The sequence below is a fragment of the Zingiber officinale genome, chromosome 7B (genome assembly GCF_018446385.1).
Source record: "Zingiber officinale cultivar Zhangliang chromosome 7B, Zo_v1.1, whole genome shotgun sequence".
Lineage (NCBI taxonomy): Eukaryota > Viridiplantae > Streptophyta > Magnoliopsida > Zingiberales > Zingiberaceae > Zingiber > Zingiber officinale.
Genome location: NC_055999.1, coordinates 62,329,877 through 62,353,979, shown reverse-complemented (window position 1 = coordinate 62,353,979; position 24,103 = coordinate 62,329,877). Strand labels below are relative to the sequence as shown.

The 24,103-nt window shown below is 35.7% G+C and overlaps 3 protein-coding genes across 3 annotated transcripts; 2 read left to right on the top strand and 1 right to left on the bottom strand.

The window, feature by feature from the left end:
* The first annotated feature begins 5,806 nt into the window (after nucleotides 1-5,806).
* LOC122005858 (uncharacterized protein DDB_G0271670-like) lies at nucleotides 5,807-8,333 on the top strand. Its single transcript, XM_042561089.1, has 3 exons — nucleotides 5,807-6,223; nucleotides 7,040-7,643; nucleotides 7,742-8,333. The coding sequence occupies exons 1-3, from the start codon at nucleotides 5,934-5,936 to the stop codon at nucleotides 7,880-7,882; spliced, it is 1,035 nt and encodes a 344-aa protein (XP_042417023.1). The 5' UTR covers nucleotides 5,807-5,933; the 3' UTR covers nucleotides 7,883-8,333.
* Nucleotides 8,334-9,885: 1,552 nt separating this feature from the next.
* On the bottom strand, nucleotides 9,886-12,973 carry LOC122005862 (UPF0678 fatty acid-binding protein-like protein At1g79260). Its single transcript, XM_042561099.1, has 4 exons — nucleotides 12,705-12,973; nucleotides 12,480-12,641; nucleotides 10,797-10,865; nucleotides 9,886-10,116 (listed from the first exon to the last, which is right to left on the bottom strand). Exons 1-4 carry the CDS (start codon nucleotides 12,864-12,866, stop codon nucleotides 9,997-9,999), a joined length of 513 nt encoding a protein of 170 aa, XP_042417033.1. The 5' UTR covers nucleotides 12,867-12,973; the 3' UTR covers nucleotides 9,886-9,996.
* Nucleotides 12,974-13,214: 241 nt separating this feature from the next.
* On the top strand, nucleotides 13,215-17,819 carry LOC122005854 (CRS2-associated factor 1, chloroplastic-like). Its single transcript, XM_042561085.1, has 5 exons — nucleotides 13,215-14,047; nucleotides 14,559-14,686; nucleotides 15,727-15,952; nucleotides 16,137-16,264; nucleotides 16,352-17,819. Exons 1-5 carry the CDS (start codon nucleotides 13,228-13,230, stop codon nucleotides 17,312-17,314), a joined length of 2,265 nt encoding a protein of 754 aa, XP_042417019.1. The 5' UTR covers nucleotides 13,215-13,227; the 3' UTR covers nucleotides 17,315-17,819.
* Nucleotides 17,820-24,103: the final 6,284 nt, after the last annotated feature.

Sequence of the window (24,103 nt, the reverse complement as noted above, 5' to 3'; positions counted from 1 at the left end):
TTTAACTTAAAAATTATTTTTAAAAATTAGGGTTAAAAAATTAAAATTAAAAATCCAATTAAAAATTTGAACTTCAAATTAAAACTTAAAACTTAATATAATACTTTAACTTAAAATTAACATAAAATTAAATTGAAATGAAATGAAATTAACTTAAAATTGAAATTAAACTACAAATTCAATTAAACTTAAAACTTAATTTAAAACTTAACTTAAATTAAAATTAAAAATTAACTAAAACATAAATTAAATTAATATTTAAATAAAATTTAAAATTAAATTATCTAAAAATCAACTTAACTAAAAATTAAATTAACTAAAATAAATTAAAATTGTAATTTTAAACCTAAAATTAAGAATAAATCTTAAAATTAAATTAAACTTAACTTAATTTAAAACTCAACTTAAATTAAATTAAATTTAAACTTAACTAAAACAAAACTTAAGTTAAAGCTTAAAAATTAGACTTTAAATTTAAACTTAAACTTGACATTTAAAACTCAACTTAAAGTTAAACTAAAACTAAATTAAATAAAAAATAAATTAAAGTAAAATTCGAATTAAATTAAAATAAATTAAACTAAAACTAAATTAAATTAAATTAAAATTAAACTAAGTTAAATTAAACTAATTTAAAAACTATTTTAAAAATTATTTTATTAACTATTTTAAAAATTATTTTTAAAAAAATCTTTTAAAATTCTTTTTCATTTAAAAAAATTATTAAAAAATTATTTTAAAAATCATTTTAAAAACTATTTTAAAAGATTCTTTCAAATTCACTTTAAAAATTTAAAACTCACACACTTAACTTAAATCTTAATTAAATTAACCTTCGATTAAATTAAACTTTAAACTTAATAATTAATAAGTAAATAATTAAAAATTAATTATTCAGTCTAACTTTACTTAAGAACTTAGGTTGACTTGATTAGTATCTTAATTTAACCTAATTAGAATATTAACTTTACAATAAGTCATTTCTAAATCAAACTTGACTTTATATTAAAATATTAATAAATTTTTTAACTATTTTAATTAAATCATAATTAAAGATTGACTAAAATTGAACCTTATTTAACTTTGTTTAATAACTTTAATAAATTTAACTTTGAATTAATACTAACTTTAAACTTAGTTAATCCTACTTAAGTTAAATCCAAAAAAAAAGTAAATGAAAAACTAAATTATCACTAATACTTTTATTAATCAATTAACTAGATCAATTAATACGAAATTTAAATTATTCAAATAAATATTAAATTATTAAATTAAGTGAAAGTTAATCAATAAACTATTAATAATGATTAACTGTTATTGAATTAATAACAAATTATTTTATTTAACCTTAAACTAAAGTTTAACTTAATACACCTAAATCTAAAGTAATTATTTTTATAATAATTGATTAATGATTAATCAAACTTAAATGAATAATTATACCGTGTATATAGAGATAATTTTGTAAATAATAAACTTTATAAACAAAGTATTATTAAATTCCCTAAAACACTTAGGTAGAGAAATGTGTTAACTCTTTGAAATTTAACCTACTCAAACCTTAGTGTTAACTTAAGGGGAGAAATAAATTAAGGGAGAGTAATAAATTAAGAGAGAGTAATAAATTCAGAGAGAGTATCAAATTTAGGGGAGTATCAAATTCAGAAAGAGGATCAAATTTTTTTATATTTAGTTAGAAAATTATCTCCTTAAGTTTTTTTTGAATTTTTTTTAATTATTCCTTATCAAATTTCTTTTTAAAATCTTTTTTGAAAATCCTACCTCACTTTAAAAAAAACTTTGAAAATCTTACTTTAAATTTTTTTTTGGCAAATATTTTTAAAAACCTTATTTTAAAAATAATGTCAGATTCAGGGGAGGATTAATTTAAATTGTTTTCATACTTAGTAAAACTATTTGTAATAAAATTATTTTCTCTTCTTTGAAAATATTTTTACAAAATTATTTTTGAAAAGTATTTTTCAAAATACTTTAGCAAAATTGTTTTAATTTTACAAACAAAGTAGATTAAGTTAGTTTCATAGTTATCTAACACTTTGACTGAGTGTACAGGAGAAGTCCAGATAGGTCGACGGGCTAACTAGATATCTGGCACAAAGCCCAGTTAGGTCGACGGGCTGACCTGATAGCTGACACGAAGTCCAGCTAGGTCAACGAGCTGACCTAATAGCTGACACGAAATCTAGACAGGTCGACGGGCTAACCGGATGTCTAGCACAAAGTATAGCTAGGTCGACGGGCTGACCTGATAGCTGGCACGAAGTCCAGATAGGTCGACAGGCTGACCGGATGTCTGGCAAGTAAGTCATTGGAGGGGAGTGACTTAGTGAGGACGTGTTCCCCATTCGAGGGAACAGTAGGCGTCAATCCAACTTAGAACCATTTTGGGAATCTAAGTTGAGATCGTGACTAGATTCTGGTCTCGAGAAGACATAATCTAATTACTACCCTTCTGAATATAATTGTGCCCACTTTATTTTGCAGGGTAGTATAAATTGTATTTTGCCTCGGACTAACATTTTCTTGCAGGAAAAAGGAGTGCTGGAAAATGATGGTCCGTACGCCGGAAGGGATCCGGGCGCTCAGAACTAGTCCAAGCGCCCGTTCGGCAAATCTTATCTCAACAGCTTGGAGCACGCTGATTGGTTGACCTACGTCACAGTCCAAGTGCCCGAAAGGGATCCGGGCGCTCGGAGCACTCCTATAAAAGAAGGCCTCCACCAGAGCTTCAACAACAACTCTCTTCAGTGATTGATCTCGTGCGCATTGCTTCCAAGACGCTCTTGCTACACTACGAAGCCTCTCCGACAACTAAGTGATTAAGTCTTTATTTTATTGTTGTCGGTATTTTCATTCTATAAATTCTTGTACTTATTACGATTTATTAGTGATTGCCCAACGAAAATACTCGCACATGTGGGTCTTGGAGTAGGAGTTGCCGAAGGCTTCGAACCAAGTAAAATTGGTTTGTGTTAGGTTGTGTTTAATTTTCTGTTTCCGCTGCTTACTCGATTTTCGAATTCTTAAAAACGATCATTATTTCACCCCCCCCCCTAGTGTTTTCATGATCCAATAGAGAAGGTATTAGTTATTGGGCCAGGGAAAGGAACCCTAGCACATGCACTCTGATGTTCAAGTCAGAACACTAGCACAGACGAAAAGGGTAGAAGAAGATGAACCCTAGTGTTGTAGTGTGATGTGTATGTTAAACGTATTAGCATACCTGGCCAACGGAGAGGACCCCTCCTTTTATACCGCCTCTCATAACCTCCATAATAATGATGCGGTAAAGAATGTCTGGTGTCAGAATATGTCAAGTGATGGAGGATGTATAATAACCCTCCTCTGCGCAAAAGAAAGACCCATTGTGTGTATATGTCAAAATAATGGAATATTCTATGATGAATAACTGTTATTCTCTAACAGATTTATTATGATTCCCTAACAATGTTGTCTCCTAAAGGAGATCCAACCGGCTCTGGAACCAGATGAATATATGTTAAGGGCCTTGTTTATAAGAAATACTAAGAAGTTGGGAGTTAAGTCTCATAGATCCGACCGACATTGGGACTGACTGGCTACAGGCTAGGAGCCCTACCTTTGGGAAGTGAGGAGTTGAGTCTCATATGTCCGGCTGGCTCTAGGGCCGCCTAGATTTATGCTGGGAGTTCTGCTCATATGAAAAGTGAAGAGTGTTGAGTGGGGGGAATTGAGTCTTGTAGATCCGATCGGCTCTAGGGCCACCCGGGTTTATGCTGGGAGTTCTGCTCATATGAAGAGTGAAGAGCGCTGAGTGGGGTACTGAGTCTCATAGATTCGGCCGACTCTAGGGCCGCCCTAGTTTATGCTGGGAGTTCTGCTCATATGAAGAGTGAAGAGTGCTGAGTGGGGCACTGAGTCACATAGATCCGGCCGGTTCTAGAGTCCCTCGAGATTATGTTGAAAGTTATGCTCATAAAATAGCCTATAAGATATGAGGAGCTGTGCCTTGTAGCTCCGGTCGGATTTAGGTCCGCTCTGGTTTATACTGGAGGCCTTGCTCCTGAGAGGTGGTTCACCCAGATACATGCACCTTTACTTTGACTGCCACCTCACCTTGACTTTGGCCATCATATCATCTTGACTTTAACTGTCACCTTATTTTGATTATTGACCCATATTACCTTCAGAGTCACTCCCAATACGTCATATCAATAACTAAAAGAGTAAGGTTTATCGTCGACTATGAGCCTTCCTCACATTTTACCATAAACTATAAGCTCCTTCACCTTCTAACAGGTCCCTTCTCCCTCAATCGTTAATTGTGTAACCTCGTCTACTCCATCATGATCCACAAGTTCCGGATCCTCTGGTCCAGGATCCATGGATCAGTCCTTGACCCCTACCCATTCATTGGTGGGGTGAGTTGTACCTCACCTGTTAAACAGGTAGAGTCCAACTCACTCCACCAATATGTTTGTAGGGTCTCCCCTGATCCAGAAGATCATACACCAAAAGATCTGAGCTCTTTCATTTGGGGGTGAATATATTTCCCACACTATCCATCAAACAAAAAAGTATTTGTCTATGGCAAAAAAATCTTTCCACAAAAATATTTTACATTATGCACAATATTTTACGATAAAATTGTCGGTTTAGTTCAACCCTAAATATGAAACCATGGCTATGTATTATTAACAAAAACAACAACAAAAAGTAGTTGGCCCATATTTTTCGAAAAGAACAATGATTTGAAGGCGATTATCTACCAAACTCCACCATCCACAGATCCACCATCAATTGCTATCATCATTAGTAACAACAAGTAGGTCGCTTGTATTTTCCTTCTTTTTCCCACATAAACACATATATTGTGACATTTTTGTTTGATGTTCTTATTATTCTCCACGAAATCATTTGAAAAAATAACAGTTCAACTCAAAGTCCATTGAAACTATGGTTTACTATACTCACTAAATTAATCCTCAAACAAGCCATGCTAATCAGTGGATTAAAATTTAACGAATAAACTACATAATTTTTTAAAAATTTAAAAAAAAAAATTAAAAGAGCAACATTTTTTTTATTGAAACCGCTTTTTTATTTATTATCAAAACAACACTCTGTACTACCTCAACATATTTTTACTTTTAAAAATCTTTTTTTTAACACTGTTGCACTAACTGTGACATCATATCTGTTACAACATAAGACTGTAACTCTATCAACACTACTAACACGGTAATGTAATAGTCATAGTTAATAACTGCTACATTAATTAGTATTATATTGTACCAGTTATGACTGTTATATAACAGTAGTAGTTATGAGATGCTATATAATTGTAATAATTATAAAATTATAACTGTATATTAATTATGGAATCACAGTCGATATAAATAATTATGTAGTACATCATCAAAAATAAAAATAAATTGAGATGAGAGGAGATATTATTTTGATAATAAATAAATAAAAAGGGTGCTTTTTTAGATTTTAATGAAATTTTCCCAAATACTTTTAAAGTATTTAATTCGCCTACAAACTAACTAATTAGTTTAAAAAAATAATAAATCCGAGATGTTTGGTTCCACTTTATAAAAATTTTCTATCCGCCGTTAAAAATTGATGATCCAAATAATATTAAACTGGGATGACGGTCTATAGTAAAAGTTTTCCCCCCCTAAAGTGATTATGACAGAATAATAATAATTTTTTTATAATCAGAATCTTAAATTTTTAAAAATGATAATTCTGCGAAATTTATTTATTTATTTATTTATTTATAAGAGGTGGATGCGATCTTACGAATCCTGTTTATTATTAAATTCGCTTTTATTCTCTTCCCTCGTTGAGCACGAAAGAGACGAATTGATCGAGGAAGCGAAGACTACGAGGAAACAAATCCCTCGCCCTCGATCGCTTCGCGACCAATGGAGGAACCCGGGAGCTCCGGCGGCGGAGGCTCCGCCGTTTCGCACGAATCTCTCGTCGGCGAAGGCGTGGCGTCGGCGTCCACCGCCATTGCCGCTCGCCTAGGCGAATACGCCGAGGTATTCGGCGATCTCGAAGGTTCGTGCTCCATCCCCTTCCTCGACCTCCCATCCGCCTTCGACGGCCTCGACGACGCCCTTTCTGGAACCCTCGCCTATTCCGAGGTATTCGGCCCTTCGTACGACGAGTCGTTTGCTGAACGAGAAGAGGCCTCTTCTTCGGATCCAAGGTGTGTCCGTCCTTATTTTCTTATGCGTTTGAGTCGATTCCCATTCTTCCACCACAGCAAAAGAAAAATCTCATTTTTGTGTGATTCCGGAGTCAATTTCCAATCTTGGATGAGAATTTTTTTTTTTGTTTTTTTGCTTGGCAAGTGTAGTAGTTCTGACTTCTGTGTGCCATTCTAGAGGATTAGCCGCTTTTGGTTACTTGGTGAAAGGGAATTGGGTGAGAAATTGGATGGCATTGTTCTTTGACCTTTTAGGGCAAGCGAGGTATCAAATTGGATTGCACAGACTACTGGTTTCATGGTCTTTGAAGAACATTTGTTTTGGTTTGGAGTTGTTGGCAGCATCATCAACTTATCACCTCATTAGAATGACAATGCTAAATTTTGATATTCTTAGAGAATAAAATAATATAAAATGTATTTAAATAGAGATAATAGTATAATATTCAGAAGATAAGACCGTGTATAATAGATTTTTTCCTGATATCCCAAGTGTCTTATGTGCCTGATTGTCCGTTTTAAATAGATAATGATATAGTTTGAGATAAAGCTCAGATCCATATAATCAAGTGAGATAAGATTTAATGTAGAATTGATAGGTTAGATGAAACTTGTCACTCTATTGAGCTATAGGCATAGTTATATCGCTACTAAACCGAAGTTAATTATACATTGTGTCTCTGATAGATTCAATTGTTTTGAAGTTCAGTAATGGATTCAACTGTTTTAATTATGGAATTTATTAGTCATCTTTGTACATATTAATACTATCTCGATAGTCATGTTAGCCTTTGTCTCCTTATTTTTGTTTATCAGAAAAACCACAGAGGAATCAACTAGCAGCCATCAGGCAATGCTAGACTTCAAAATCTTCTCCCCTTCACATTTTCATGGGAATCATATGACAATTGCATATGAAGAAGGCGACTCATCGTCATCATCGAACTCCATCATTTTCAATAACCTCTCTACACAACCCAATGTGTCATATAGTAAGGCTGGACAAGGAATTAGAGACGGCACTTCAAGTGAAAGAATACATATAACTCAAATTCTTACCACTTCCGCATCAAGTCTTGTGATCGGCGGAACTGCAGATGGTCCGCATACTACTTTGAATGATAGTTTGTATAACGTGAAACACCAACAGAAGTTGCCGACATCCTCTTCTACTACATCAAAGACTTCAGAGAATTACTCAAAAGCTGATCAGAAACACTCCGTCAGTAGGCATTCTGTTGTCAAAAACAATTGCGTGAATGCAAGCTATTCTTCCAGTTCTTCTAGTAGTTTCACATTAAGTGGGGATTTGTCATCCTCTGATACTACGGATATGACTGTGTCTAGTGTTAGTCTTCGCCGACAACCCACACAAGTGCCACTTACAACACCATCAGGTTCGAAGGTTGGCTTTGACGAAGTAAGCATGTTCAAACCGATTTCTATTTGAAAAACTTTCCTTGCTAACCATGAGAATGAGACTTATCAAGTCTAATTCCTGGTTTTGTCAATTTGCAGATCATCAATATGTCTGCCACCGAGGCATCGGATGCTCTAGTAAAAGCCATGGAATTTGCACAAGCTAGACTAAAGATTGCAAAAAACTCGTTGGAGAAACGGCATCAAAATCCTCAGAAGAACAAGAAGTTAGGGCAATAGCCATGTGCAAAACGTAAAAGCATCATTTCTGGGGTAGGAATTGAAATACGAGTTTCTTCCATGAAGAAACAATGTGAGAAAGGGCATGGGAAGGGACCCTCTGAAGACACTGCAAGGAGAGACACAACGTCGATGGCAAGCTGCGACCTCGAGGAAAACTACCGGAGGTATTGGGTGCTCCTAAGTGATGCAAAATGCTGTTCGAGAAGTTTTATGGCAGAATTGCAAACTCATGATCCTTAGGAAATATAATTAACAAAGGAAGCCAAACAAGTCGAGAAAGATGACGAGCCAAGGAAGAAAGAAAAAGAAGAGTGGCCAGGAAGGAAGAATTTCCTTTGTTTTGTGAATATTAAGGGAAGAAGGAAAAAAGTCACAGGTCTTTTGTATATAACAAGTATCTAGTTCCCAAATAATAATAATAATAATAATTACTCAATCAAGAAATGAAGTATTTGTTTTGTATGAGTTAGAGAGGGGTGAATACCTTATTTTTTTTACTTTTTCTTTTTTTGAACTTGATTGACAACAAAACTTGAAACAAATATTTTATAATGCCAACACTTTCAATTTTATTTGGTATTCACCTCCTTGAGGTGACTAATTTAAGAGTTCGGCTCTCTTTCATAACTCCACTATAAAAACTTCTTTTTAGGATGCGGAGAAATCTCGTACAATTTCAAACATGAGAAATATAATAACAAATAAAAGTAAATATAATGAATATAAACAACTTTATATAAATCTCGCTTTCAATGTTTTCTTGTTGTTTAGAAATGTCTCTTGATCAGTTAGAAATGCAGCATCACTTTGCTTCTAACTTTTCAAGAATCGATATCTTCAAATGTCCATGAACTCCCCTTTTCTAAGGTTCCTTTCAAGCTGGAAAACGTCTCTTAATCAATTGACCTTATATCAATCGATTGTCATATCAATTTGACCATTCAAAACTTGCAGAATGACTCTTGTCGCCTGACTAATCGATTACCAACTTCCAATCGATTAACCCAATCGATTTTGAAACTTTTTATTCTTTCTGAAATCACTCCAATCGATTAACCTAAACAATTGAAACATGTCCCAATCGATTTCAGCGCCCTCTGCTCTCTTGTGAAAAAACCCTCAATCAATTGGTGAAACCTGGATTGATTGCTTCAATCGATTCCAGACTTTTATGTTCCCCCATGAAAACTATCCAATCGACTGACTTATACTGAATCGATTAACCTAATCGATTGTCTTGGGCCAATTGAAAACAGCTCTCAATTGATTGTCTTGCACCAATCGATTGCCTAACCCTAACACCCAAAATTCAAATTTCGGATTCCTTTGCCTAACATTCAGTCAACCTTGACTTGTCAAGACTTCTTCACCAATTGTTAGGTCAACCTTTGCCCTACTTGGACTTTTCATCTCGTGCCAAGTATTTGGTCAACATTTAATCCACTTGGAATTTTTCGTTAGAATTTTCCTTGCTAACCTCCAGTTAGGACTAGTCACTCGATAGACTTCTCATCCGCCTAATCTTAGTTAGGACTTTCCTCTACTTAACCTCAATTAAGATTTTTTATTGTCTAACCTTTGGTTAAGATTTTTCGTTATCTAACACCGTTAGGACATTCATTACCTAGTTTGCAACTAGGTCTTCCAATATCTAGCCCCGCTAAGACTTCTATTGCCTAGTTCCCAACTAAGTCTTCCACCGCTTAATTCCCAACTAAGTCTTCCACCGCCTAGCTCCACTAAGACTTTTCATTTGCCTAACTTACCGTTAAGACTTTTCCAGTTAAGTATCCGATTTTTCCTTGATCGGCTTGACTTTTCTCTCACACATTGTCAAACATCAAAACTCAAGCTCGAACTAATCCGAACTTACTTAAACTGATCAATCTTGATATGAGGACGATTGCACCATGATTGTTAATAGAAGTATTAATACCCAGTTACGGATTAATGAGAAGAATCATTTTTTTTTGTGGGGGTAAAGAGAAGGAAATATATTATTGCACAGAAACATCATCAAATATTGATTGCCTAAATTCAAACAGTGTGAAGTCCAAAGCTGAGACCAGATCTTTCATTTTATTACACTCTAAAGGAGTTGGTTTACGTTGTCAAATCTTCTTAAGCAAAGCCTTCAAGTGTGGTTGAAGACTAGTCATCATGGTAGCCATTTGGACAACATACGAAAGTTCACCATCAACCTCCTTGAACACCCTTGTAATCTCCTTCACCTGGTGGATACCAAAGATTTGTTACCATCATAGACAAAAATTGACCAGACCTAATGTTCGAACTCGAATAAGTTAGAATCGGGTTGCTCTCGGGTCAATTGCCAAGTAAGAAAAGAAAAAAAAAAATTAACTGGTTCAACAGCCAATCATTTGGAAATTGGAAGAGTAGGAATTTTTGAGTTATCATGTATAATTTACAAATAACAACAACAAATATGCAGTTTAGCTGAGTGACCTACTGACCATTGACTTAGTCACCTCAATGTTCGAATCAACCGGTTTAACCACTAAACAAATGACCTAGAATTCATCCCATTCGATTTCTAGTTTGGCTTTGATAACTAGGGCTACTATGATACACAAGTCTAGGTTCTCTCCCTAGATCTTGTTACTGTATTCCCAAAACTCCCGCAGGCGATTGAAGTATTCATCCCCTTGGGTCGCAGCTTTCAAACTGGACCAACCATAAAACTAGCTAAACAAGGATGGTCCTACTGTTTCGACAAGATTAAAGGGAAAAAAGATTGAAGGAAAAAAAGAAAGCTAAATCATTTGTGAAGTTAGGCAACTATGTGCATGTAAAGTTGATATACATACCATACAAAAAAAAACTTAGAGGATAACGAGTAAAGAAACAACGTAAAAATGAATCGTAACTGAATACTGCATAATATTAGTACCTTGGAAGCATTACCAACGAGTTCGCTTTGAAGTGTTATAGCCTTGCTTTCAGTATCGTATGTGCCCTTCTGCAAAATCATGAATCAGACAAATGCCCATAGCCAAGGCCATTGAGAATTATAGGTAACAAGAAAAGGGCGATTAACATGATATGATAATTAGGTATTTTCTGATTTACATTACATGCAAATACAAATATAAAATGAATCTACTAATTTGCAGGAGGGTTAAAATTAACCAATAGATCATGAGGACAAAAGAAGATGAGAAGAGAAAGTTCTTCCAAGAAGTTGTATTTGCATGCTAAAAATGATGATTTCATCATTTAAATTCACAGTATTCTAGTACTAATTGTAGCAACAGTTATATTCATATTCAGATACTTATCTTGTATTATACTATTATATTAGATGGGCATAAATTATAGTATTGAAATTTTCATGAGGTGATTGAATAATTTTAGATTGGTTTAGTTACTGATATATGAGTTTTAAGTACTACACTAAGTGTGACCTATGCCAATGAATCTTTAGGCCTTATTTATTTGGATTGGAACTGGATGGATAGATGATACGACATGTGTAACACAAGATGGAAAATTGGATGGATGAGAAACCCCTCACGTCCATAGTTTTGATTCAGCTCGAGTCAAACAGAAGAGTCTACAGATCATGTACCTTCAATTTCCCATCACCAAAATACCCGCACAAACAAATTGGAACCTGGCTAATCGATTAATATATTTTTATAATGATAAATATTTTGAGGCCTAAATTGAGAAACTTACTTGCGTTCTAATGTTCATTGGGTTGTGCCACTTTCCAGGACCCCATCAAAGATAAGGTGAAAACAGCTAGGTATTCATCCTTTTTCATTTAACTTGTGCATCAAAATCTCCCTTCACATAAAATTTGGTGAAAGGGCTCTTCTTCTTCCAACACATGTTGTTGGTTTCATCTCAAAGCACTTAAAGAGTAGCAATTATCACAACTACATGGTAGCACCAGCCTATACTGAGAACAAAAAAATAGTACCAACTATTGTAATAAAAGGATAAGATAACTAAAAGGGTAGCACCTAATAACCTAATATGACACCTAACGTAACAAAATGAACCTACAACAATAGATGTCTAACACCAATGTTAACTAAATGGTAGCACCTACTTATCGCGAATAAGAAAATGATAGCACCTAAGATAACTAGAGAGGTAGCACCTCTCATAACTAAACCAATTCTAACACCTAATATAACTAAAGTATAACGCCTACATACTCAAAAGAAATATTGGTAAAACCTACCACAACAAAGTCATAAGAACCTAGCATAACTAAATGCTAGCACTAATAAGAGACCTTCACACTAGTTTTATCCCTTTACTACACATGTTCTTTGTAAGGTACTTCCACTTCATTTACTCAAAAGGAGCTTTCTCAAATTGTAACCTAATAAAGCAAGTGGTGGATTTAATCCCCAATCCACCATTTTTTATCCTAAAACAATGATAGTTCAGCTTCACAAAACCAAAATGATACATTAAAAATCTAAAAAACTCATTTTGTGTATTCCCTGAGAGGTTTGAACAGATCAAGCATTACTAAGGGATTCACTTCAATCTCTTATCTTGGAACTCGAGGAAACTAAGCAGTGGACCTGAAGAGGAGGCCGAAAGAGAGTAATACCTGGACCTCAACGAGGCCGGTGCTTTGGGCGATGACCACTTCGATGGAGCCATCGGGTTTTGGGCGCCAGTAGCCACTCTCCGCGTGCATGGGTTCACCCGATGCCAGCTTCCATGTCTTCTGGCTATACGCTATCACAGGCTGCAGCAGGGACGGAGCAGGCTACAAGAGTTAGCAATTCCGCATTATTCACAAATCGATCGATCCGAGGGAGAGAGAGGATACCTTTCCGGAGTGGGAGAAGAGGAGCTCTTCGCCGTAGGCGAATGAGTTGATAGTGGGGAACCCGCCTTCGCCCTGACCCTTCCACCTCCCCAGAAGAAACGAGAGAGGAGCGATCGCGGGATGCATCGGCGGTAGGGCGGAGCCGGCATTTTCCCCTTCCATTATCTCGCTCTCTCTCTCTCTCTCTCTCTGGCACTCGATGGCCGTCTCGAGCCGGCGTTGGATTTGGAGATATCGCTCCGCTCGCGGTCTGAAGGAAAAATAATAATAATAAGAAAAATCAATTTTAAAAATCATCCGCTTTGTCTTGTTTACTTGAAGGCATAATATTAGAATAAGGGTGTCTTTGAAATAAAAAATAGGATGAGGTGCAGTTTTTGACAATAATAAAAATAAAAGATGGTCTTTTCAGCCCTAAAGATTATAGAAGTGCCTTTTGGTAAATAACAAGAATTAAAGGGCACTTTTCAATAAAATACTCGCCAAGATAACTCTTCCATAGGGCGAGCTTTCCGCTTCAGCAATGGCTCTAAAGTTCGCTTCCCCCTTCCCACTCTTCTCCCCCACCGCCGCCCCTTCCCCTCGCCGACCGCCGTCGTCCAGTGAGGTCCGCTTTTCCAGATGGAATAACGCCAACGCTGAGCCTTTCGTCCGTCGTCGCCGCCAGCAGAAGGAGATCGAGGACGAGATACGCCGCAACCGCCGCCACCAGTCTGCCTCCAGGATCGCCGAGGACGCCGACGAAGAAGATGGGGGATTGGACTTCCCTCATTCATCTCCTGCAGATTTCAGGTCCCGCGGCACCCCTTCCTCCCCTTCTGCACGTTCCATCCCCGGCAGAGCTTCCAAGTACTCCAAGCCCCCGGTTGACTCCAAGGAAGCACGTCACCCTGCCTTCCGCCGGACGTATAGAGCGAGGATCCCGCCTCAGGTTGACGGAGAATCGGGGATTACGGTGGGAGAGAACGGGATTGCTTATCGGATAGGAGGTGCGCCATTCGAGTTCCAATACAGCTACACGGAGACTCCAAAGGTGAAACCCTTGGGTCTGAGGGAAGCTCCGTTCTTGCCATTTGGTCCAACTACCACACCAAGGCCGTGGACAGGGCGAGCTCCGCTCCCACCGAGTAAGAAGAAGCTGCCGGAGTTTGACTCGTTCCATCTCCCGCCGCCGGGAAAGAAGGGAGTGAAGTCAATACAATCGCCTGGACCATTTGTGGCTGGGTCGGGTCCAAAGTACCATGCTACGTCAAGGGAAGAGATATTGGGAGAGCCTCTGACAAAGGAAGAGGTCAAGGACCTTATCAAAGGGTGCATGAAGACTAGGAGACAGTTGAATATGGGTAATGTTTCATAGATTTATCTTCTCTCAATCATAATCTGTCAATAATTTGCTATCGATATCCAGGCCAAACTAATAGAATTTTAGTTATGGGAAGGCCTCATTGTTAGAGTCTATCCAGACAATCAGTTTGAACTTCCATCTCATTGCTACCTCATAAGGGATCTTGACAAACAACTTTTACCTGCATTTCATGGAACTGACTGTGGTTATTGCCACATAAAAAAATGATTTTCTATTATAATTGAATGTCACTTTTTTCCTTGATGAGCAAAACATTTCATGTCATATCTTGATTATCATGGTTTAGAACATTTTCCAATCAGATGTATCAGAATATTCAAAACAGGAGCCCCCTTTGCATAATTGCTTTATAAGATTTAAAGAATTCCTTGCCATGGTCGATATTTCCAGGTTTTAGATTAGTTGTTTCTAGTTATGTAGCATTCACACACTTTCTTGTACAAGATACACCTTACAAGTTTATGTATTACAATTGTGACTACCTTCAGGAAGAGATGGCTTAACACACAACATGTTGGACAATATCCATGCTCATTGGAAAAGACGGAGGGTATGCAAAATAAGATGCCTAGGAGTGTCTACAGTTGATATGGATAATGTTCGTCAGCAATTGGAGGTTTGTACCAACTTGATCTTTTAACATGTGGAATTTTGATTAGTTTATTTTGTGTTCCATCTTTTATGTTACTTTGGTAAATGTTGGAGACTCTTATTAGATATATTTGATTTCGAGTGGTATCGACTTGGAATATGGTTGGCACTATATGTTCTGTAGATGTTAGGTATCCTGAATCAAAGTAAGAAAGAACTCTTGTGTGATTTATGAAATTGACAAGATTTAGCTGAAGTGGAAAGTTCAAACATAAATGAATCCCCAAGGGTTTTTGAATCTTCATGAATTTCCTTTATGTAATTAAATATTGAAACCTTGATATAAGAAAAGGTTAAAAACAGTGAAATCCTAAATGCTGTTATCTGTGCTAACTGCTAAGTATTATAACTATTATCATGACCATGCTGGAATGTAGCTGGTCTGTCCTTGAAATATAGGAACCAACCCTTGTTGATCTTAACAGCCTAACCAATCATTGGGTTCATGCCAATGACCTACAAAATCTTCACCTCAGTGAGAATCCAATTGTTTATCCTTTAAATAAGCTAAGATAAACCAGATATCTACACAAAGAACAAAAAACATATAGATAGTCTCATACTTAGGTTTATTGAATAGAAAAGCAGTGTTTTTCTGTGATTCTACCATGAGACCAATTTTTGGATTTATTTGATGTCTATTTTAGGTCTATGCGATACATTTAATCAAACATGATATATGGATATCCATCTAGTGGAACTTGTCTAGTGCTAAAATGATCTGGTGGCGCTTGCTTGGCCAGATCAATGCTATGTTCAGTTGATATTCTGAGAAGTATAACCAATGGTGTGTTCATAAAAAGCTAATGTCAAAGTTTTATCTCAACAAACTGTATTTATTCAGAGGTATATATACGAGATGTTTAAAAATTACTTGTTCAATTGGATCCATTATTTGCCAAATTCAAAAGTGTGCATGAATCAACTATCTTAGCATGTTGCGGACTCCTGAATATTGTCATCCTGATAAGCTTCTTTATATAATTGCTTGTTGTATGCTGGTAGGAGAAAACTGGAGGGAAGATTATATATAGTAAAGGCGGTGTTATCTTTCTGTTTCGTGGACGAAATTACAATTACAGGACACGCCCGAGATTTCCTCTTATGCTTTGGAAACCTGTGACACCTGTCTATCCACGGCTGGTTCAACGTGTACCAGAAGGATTAACATTGGAAGAAGCAACACAGATGCGAAAGCGAGGGCGCCAGCTACTCCCTATTTGTAAACTTGGTAACTATTGTCTGACTTTCTACAATCTTGTCTGTTGATAATGACTTTCATCACCATTTATGGACTAATTATGTTATTCATTTATGATTTTGTTCCTCAATCATATCTTTTATTTCTAGTTGATCAGAAAGTTGGAAATGTTGTCATAGCATGACTCTCAGATCAAATTTGCTTATTGGAACAGGTAAAAATGGTGTGTATAATAGACTGGTTTATCAAGTTCGAGAAGCATTTGAAGCATGCGAGCTTGTCCGTATAAACTGCCAGGGTATGAACCCAAGTGATTACAAGAAAATTGGCGCCAAACTTAAGGTTAGATATCTACAAAATTTTAATACATTTCTTAGTTATTTTGGTTGCTAAAGATCCTCACTTCCTCTCTTTAACTGGATTTTACAGGACCTAGTTCCATGTGTGCTTCTTTCGTTTGAACACGAGCATATACTCATGTGGGGAGGAAAAGACTGGAAATCTACACTTCCAGAAATAGAAGACAATGGCAATGGAGCTACAGAACTCAACAGCATTGACCTGACAACTACATCTGATACAAACAACTCATCATTTTCCAAGGAGATGTTCGATGTGAGTGCTACTGTGAGTCCCAGTGAGGTGCCTAGCATCAGTGAATCTACCAAGGCTGAGGATTTGGATGCACATCTAGAAGTTGTGGAGACTGCGTACGTATCCAAGTCACAAGACACTGATGACGACTTATCAAGAGAAACTGCTAGCAGTTCAGACGAGATTACTAACATGACGTCTGGATTTTCGAATCACCAAGATCCTTCGACTACTTACCTTGACACCTCTTCCTCAGGCTCTGGATGCCATGCAGAGTTGTGTGAAGATGAAAATCAAGATGAGGACTCTGCAGATATTGTGGGTTCTGCCAGGCATGATGGTGATGATGCATCCACCAGACTCGATACCACTGGAGTGAATGTTGGGATGGAGATGGAAGAAAACAATTGTTTACCAGAACAGAAACCATGGTTAGACGGAGTTACTTTTCTTCTGAGACAAGCAGTTGATGATGGCTCTGCATTGATATTGGATGATGATGCATCTTCCGATGCTAATATTGTGTACCAAAGTGCAGTCGAATTTGCCAAGACTGCTCCGCCTGGGCCTATTTTTAGGCACAGAACCAAGAAAGCTACTGAGCAAGCGGCTGAGCAAGAAAAGCACCAAGGAATTGGGCAAATTGAGGAGGTTGAAATGGTTGCAAATTCCAATAGGAAACGCGAAGGCAGGAGTTCCTCGCAGAGCCAGAGAAGGGACAAACTCCCGGAAATCCTCTTGGATGTGGTTCCACATGGAAGTTTGGGAGTCGATGAACTGGCAAAGCTTCTATCCTGATTCTGAGGTAATCGATTTGATAATATCCATTCTTTTGCTCTAAGTAAATCAAACTGAGGAACAATGGAACAGCTCAAGTAAATCAAAGTGAGGAACAGATGGAATAACTAGTGATTGTGATTCGGTCATGAATCTTCCGAGGCAAGAGTAGATGATTTAGAAACTCCACCTAATGCCAAGAGGTGATCTTCAGTTTACGAGATATCTCAAGAAGAATCGAAGAGGCTTGAGAAAACAGTTCTCAAGGTATGAATCTAAGAATTATCATTCAAGTATGAATGTGTTTATCTTTGAAGACAAATTTTTTATAAAGGGGATTCTTGCGAGGTTCTCCAAATCATTTTCAAGTTGAATTAATTTATCTTCTAACATGAAGGAGATCCTCACACGGAACTATATTATGGTCCTTCAATTTAGCTTTGATTTACGTTTTAATTTTGGCCATTTGTAAATGACTAGTTGAGATTGAATTTGTCGAGCATTTCTACTTGAAAGTGCCTTTTAATTTAGCCCCTTCATTTCTTCTTTCAAGAATTGTCAGGGTTTTGTAGTCACTTATTAAATCCTAAATCAGTGGAAGGATAGATTCACAATTCATGTGTGAATTGATTTTAACGACATGTTAGTTATTCTCATCTTTTGAGGTTTAGGGTTTAGAAGAGCCCAAAGGCGAGCTCACGGCTTAGTCACGAGTTTATGATAGTCCTCTAGCTACTTGGCCGTAAGCTTGCAACGGTTGCTTGGCCGCGAGCTTATAATAGTTGGTTGCTACCATTTTTTTTTTTTGGGTGAACGGTAAATGATTTATAAGATCAACAAGTGATGTACAAATTTAGACGTCTACAAAATATGGAAGACATGCCTCTGAATCTTAAGTAACATCCTATTTATGTCAGATGCAGCCAAGGCCGTCTCAATTATTCATGAGGCCTTAGGAGGAAAAAAAAATTAAGATCTTAATATTTTTTAAGAAATATATATTAAAAATATTATTAGAGATATTTTATTTTATTAATAAAATTTATAAGAATAGTTTCTATATTGCCATTGATTATTTTTGTAATTAGAAGGAATAACCAACTTAGGTCCCGTAGCAATAATTTATCTTGTATCAAAACTCACTTTTTTATTAGTAAAATTAAAAAAAAATAAAAAATATTTTATGTTAACTAAGTTGACAATGAGTAATAAATTATTATAATATTATTAATATATATTTTAATTACTATTTTTAAAGAAAATATTAATCAATTTTAACTTCAATGATGGAAAATCTTGACGCAACGGTAAAAATTATTATTGTGTGACATAAATGTAATAGATTTGAGTATTAGATATAGACATTACATACAATAAACTCTTCCTTAGGATCCTATATTACAGGACCTTCGTGAACCAAGCTGTCTTTTTATCAAATTTAACTTCGATAAATTATCAATTAAATTTATTTAGTCAAAAATATTTAGCTAATAACATCGATGGTAAATTATTTAAAAAAAATATGCATAATAACTCATCAAAGAGCAAGGACATAATAATAATAATGGTATAAAAATGATAATATAGAGAAATAATAGTACATATTAAATATGCTTTTAACTTTCAAAAGTAATTTTATAAAAATATCAATTAAGTATAACCAATAAATTTTTTTAGTTTATTAATCAAACTTAATTTTGATTATTAAATTAAATTTTTATCAATAAAAAAATTAAAAATTAAGATCAAATTTTAATAAAATAATAAAAATAAATTACCAACCAAATCTAATTAATATTAAAAAATTAAAATTAGCAATCAAAACTAACCGAGTAAAAAAAATAAAAACGATCAAATCTAACTTTAATTTATAAAAAATTAAAATTATTGATTAAATCTAAAAAAAATTAAAATTATTGATTAAATCTAAAAAAAATTAAAATTATTGACCAAATATAATTTGATTAGTAAAAAATTAAAATTATCGATGAAAATAAATTTTAGTCCAATCAAATTTAACTTTAATCTATAAAAAATTAAAAATTATTGTTTAAATCTAAAAATGAAAAATTATTGACCAAATATAATTTAGCTAATAAAAAATTAAAATTATTGTTGGAAATAAATTTTGTCTAAATTTTTTTTAACTATAATTTTAAATATTTAATATCCAAACTCATATATATATATATATATATATATATATATATATATATATATATATATATATATATATATAATTTGGTGGATCCTAATATAATAGGGGCCTAGACATAGGTCATTATGGTCTATTCCTTGAGCTGGTCATGGACATAGCACACTCGAATTGCCATCTATTTCTAGTTTGCTACAAAAGAAAGACCACACATGACACATACGCCTAGGTATCTAGCTTTGGTGAGGCACCCATTGCCACGATAAGTTCATTGGAAGACATTGAAGAGTTGGCTTGGGCTGCTTATCTCTTGTCGTATGCCTAATCATGTCTTTACTCTGATCCACAATGCTTTCCGAATTGGGCATTGAAAGAATAGATGAGCATTTCTCTCATCCGCATGTTTGCACAGCGGACAAGTCTTATATGCTTCATTTGGGATGCAATCCTTTGTTTATAGCCATCCTTGTGCAAGCATCAAAAAAGTGAATCTATGTTTGGGCATAAGGCAAGGCTTCCACACAACCTTAGCCCATGCCCGGAGAGTCCCTTTTGATCGAAAGAACTCATATGCCTTCATGGCACTCTGCTTCTCACCAACATACCATTCTATGAGCTTCATATTTGCATTGCCTTGCCCGTCAGTTTGCTGTAAAAGCTGGTCAGGAATTTGTAGTAGACGTTTGATCCAAGGGGAGTCCAATGTCTTGCTTTGCCATTGCCATAAGTCTACTTGCTTAAGATATTGATGGTGCATCCAGCAGGCCCATTCCAAAGTGCACGACGTAAGAGAGCCGAGTTCCATGCATGCAAGTCAAGCAATACATAGCCGCCTTCCTCTTTTGATAAACAAATGGTGGCCTAGGAAATCGGAGGATGCTTTGTCGACCAAACAAATGATTGACATATGTCATATAGCTTATCAATTATTCCGGTTGGGATGGGTAGAATTGATAACCAAAAACATTATAACCCTTGTAAGACCATCTTTACAAATTCCAACTTTCCAACATAAGATAAAGTGTGTTTGGGCCATGATGTTAGCTTCTACACTATCACATCATTCAAAACACCATAGTTGCTAATTCGTAGCTTTTCTATGGCCAAGGGAATGCCAAGATAACGAAAAGGGAAGCTCCCTTGTTGGAATCCGGTAAGCTCTAATAATGTGTCCCGAGTTTGAGGATCAATCCTTGTAAAATAGATGTTGGACTTGAGGGGATTTGCTCTAAATCTAGCCATGTCTCCAAAATCTTATAGACATTCCGCAACCATTGTTATAGGGACTCGTCCCCCTAGCAAATACAACTAGATCATCCGCATATGCTAAGTGGGTGATTCCAGTTTCACCGCACATAGGGTGGAAATGAAAGCTCAATCATATCGATGCATCTTTAGAGATCTAGAAAAAATTTTAAGGCATAGTCCAAAAAGCAAAGGGGAAAGTAGATCACCATGCCACCATTGATGCTAATTGAGAATGAGACTGTGGTAATGCATTCAACAATCCAAGCTCGAAATTGTTGGAAAAAGTCATAACCAACAAGTGTTACTTATAGAAACCCCCAATCCACCATGTCAAATGTCTTTTGAAGGTTGACTTTGAGCATGCAACGTGGGGAGACCCGCTTCCTAGCATACTTCCACAAATAGCTCTTGGGCTAAGTGGATATTCTCGGTTATAGATATATCCTGAACAAAAGTAGCTTGAGCGGGGTCAAGCAATATGTTCATCACTTTCACCATTCGATTTGTTAGAATCTTGGAGATGACTTTGTATATTACCGTGCAATAAGAAATGAGCTGGCAATCTGTCACTTGAGGGGAGTGATCTGACTTTGGGATCAACACAATAAGTGTATGATTCCATTGTTTAATAATTGTCCAGTCAAAAAGAATTCATGCACTGCATGTTGCAAGTCTATCCCAATTATATCCCAAGCTGAGGTATAAAATTTCACCCCATATTCATCTGGACCCAGGGCTTTGTCTTTACCAATGTCAAACAGAGCAGCTCGAATCTCTTCCGGAATGACTACAATGATTAGTTCCTACTGTTACACATCTGTTAGTTGTCGTCCAACAGGCATGGTGTTGTCCAATGCCTTGCATTGTCCCAGTTTGCCTAACATGTCTTGGAAGTATTCAACAAACTCATTTGCAATCTCACTTAGGCTCGTTGTGTGTTCACCTGAGCACTTCATGATGCCTAGAATTGAGTTGCATTTGTTGTTCGCTTTACTAAGTCATGGAAAACTTAGTGCATCTATCGCTTTCTTTCAAATAGACATAGTTTGCTCGTTGTTGGTTGAAGGACCTTTTCGCCTCTGCTAACAAAGTTGCCAGGGTTTGTATTTTGACTATTTTCACATAATCGGCCGGTTGTGCAGTTCCTGATAGTAAAGTCGCCTGGGCAACTTCCAACTCTTCCTTGGCATGAAGCGCCTTCGAAGAAATGTAATGGAAGTGTTGTTTGTTCAACTCTCGTAACTTCGGCTTTAATCTAAGCAGTTTGGTTTTCAGTACAAACTGGTCCGTACCAAAAATTAGCTTCACCCATGACTCCGCCACCAAGTCTTGGTATCCTTCATGCAAAGCCTACATGTTGAAGAACTTGAAGGGTCTTTGGACACGAGGCTCACATGCCGAAAGCGATATCATGCAACAAAAGTGATCCGATAAACATCCCAGCAGAAGGAACTCCAAATATCCATTAAAATCTGCCATCAACCATTGTGAGTTAACCAAAGCTCTATCAAGATTGGAAGAAACATTACCGTTTGTCCATGTCAAATGACATCCAATTGAGTCCTTGTGCTGTTAAGATTTCTTTATATCTTGAGTTCTCTACCTTGTGAAATTTTATTTGTCAATTGGAAATCTTGTTAATAAGAGTTGAGATCTTAGCTCATGATATTTCATTCTTGATTTGTAAAGACTTGTCTCATGTCTCTTTAAATTTCATTTAAACTATATTTGTAGCCTACAATTCTTATTATACTTGAATTTTACCTATGGCACAGTTTTTTATGAGTGTTAAATTTAGTATACATGCATTTAAAAAATTAAACAATCTATCATAATATTAAATTGATTTTAATAAGTGTATTTTTTAATAATCATTATGGATAAGAGTTGGATATTTTTACTGAGACAAACTGAAGAGTATAGAAATGATGTTCAAAGTTTCTTACATTTTGCTTTTTCTAATGCAAATATAAATGGAATGATTTTATGTCCTTGTATACAGTATAAGATTAGTATATTTGTTTCAAGAGAGGTTGTCTTTCATCATTTGATGGTTGATGGATTTATCAAAGGTTATACTCACTAGGTAGCTCATGGAGAGATAACATATAATACATCTACAAACTCTACTTCTATTCCATCTAGAAACTATGCAGATGATATACAAGGTTTAGTTTACGAGGCATTTGGGATCTCAGAGCACAATAATAATATAATTAGCACATTAGAATTTGAAAATATAAGGAGATTCCAACTGGAGAGGCTAAGAAATTCTATAAATTAATTGATGATTCACAAAAAGAATTATATCCAGGACGCAAGAAATTCTCAAAACTTGCATTCATGATTTGTTTGCTTCACTTAAAGTGTCTAGGAAAAATTAATAATAAGATTTTTGATATGCTTTTAGATTTGTTGAGAGAAGCATTTCCTAATGCAATGGATGATTTGCCTAAGTCATACTATGAAACAGAGAAATTGATGAAGCAAATAGGACTTGGTTATGAAAAGATTGATGCTTGCCCTAATGATTGCACTTTGTACTGGAGGTTGGACAAAGAAAAAATTCAATGTGAAACATGTAGTGAGCTTAGATGGGAATCATCTGAAAATGATTCTCGTAGTTTGTTGCTTCTCCTTCATCATTGTTTTCTTCTAACATATCTCCCCCTTCATTGAGGCTCATTTCGGATGAGCTTTCGATGTCTTCATAGTGATCCGCCATTAGTGCTAACCCAGCGTATTCTTCTAGCTTGGATTCTAATGAGGACTTGTCCCACATTACTTTTAGGTTTTTATGCTTGAATATGCTTGGCCCTTTGTCCCTTCCTTTACTTTTCAGCTTCAGACAGTTATCTTTGATATGCCCCTCTTCTTGACAATTGTAGCACGAAACTTTCTTCTTACTCCAAAGAGATTTTATTGCCTGTCTCTCTTCAAAATTGTCAGATCTTCACAATTTTAAAAACTTTCTTACCAGAAAAGCTTCTCCGTCTTCGTCAAGAGAAGCTTCAGAGTCTGGTTTATCCCATTTTGCCATTAGGGTGATGTTCTGACTCAGCTTCTTTCTTAGTCCTATACATCCACATTCGTGAAGTTCTAATGTAGAAAATAAACTTTCTAATGTACTTACCTATAGATCTTTCGAGATGTAGTAGGAGTCAATTATCGATGTCTAATCCGAGGTCCTCGGGAAATCATTAAGAGCATACCTTAAGGAATCTCTATTCATTACTATTTCTCTGGGATTTGTAAGTCTGGTGATCAGTTCCTTCAATTTAGTGTGCAGTTGAGTGATCGTCTCTCCTTCTTTCATCAGAGGTTTATCAGTTACGTTGATTCTAGATTATGACCCATTTTATGAGCTTGGCTTCAGAGATACCTTCATGCAACTCTAGGAATTTCTC

Coding starts and splice junctions, on each gene's coding strand:
- LOC122005862 (XM_042561099.1), bottom strand. CDS start 12,866: ATGGAAGGGGAAAATGCCGGCTCCGCCCTACCGCCGATGCATCCCGCG. Junction 10,866..12,479: donor CCGGCCTCGTTGAGGTCCAG/GTATTACTCTCT, acceptor ATGATTTTGCAG/AAGGGCACATACGATACTGA. Junction 10,117..10,796: donor TCGTTGGTAATGCTTCCAAG/GTACTAATATTA, acceptor GGTATCCACCAG/GTGAAGGAGATTACAAGGGT.
- LOC122005858 (XM_042561089.1), top strand. CDS start 5,934: ATGGAGGAACCCGGGAGCTCCGGCGGCGGAGGCTCCGCCGTTTCGCAC. Junction 6,224..7,039: donor GCCTCTTCTTCGGATCCAAG/GTGTGTCCGTCC, acceptor TTTGTTTATCAG/AAAAACCACAGAGGAATCAA. Junction 7,644..7,741: donor CGAAGGTTGGCTTTGACGAA/GTAAGCATGTTC, acceptor GTCAATTTGCAG/ATCATCAATATGTCTGCCAC.
- LOC122005854 (XM_042561085.1), top strand. CDS start 13,228: ATGGCTCTAAAGTTCGCTTCCCCCTTCCCACTCTTCTCCCCCACCGCC. Junction 14,048..14,558: donor TAGGAGACAGTTGAATATGG/GTAATGTTTCAT, acceptor GACTACCTTCAG/GAAGAGATGGCTTAACACAC. Junction 15,953..16,136: donor ACTCCCTATTTGTAAACTTG/GTAACTATTGTC, acceptor TTATTGGAACAG/GTAAAAATGGTGTGTATAAT.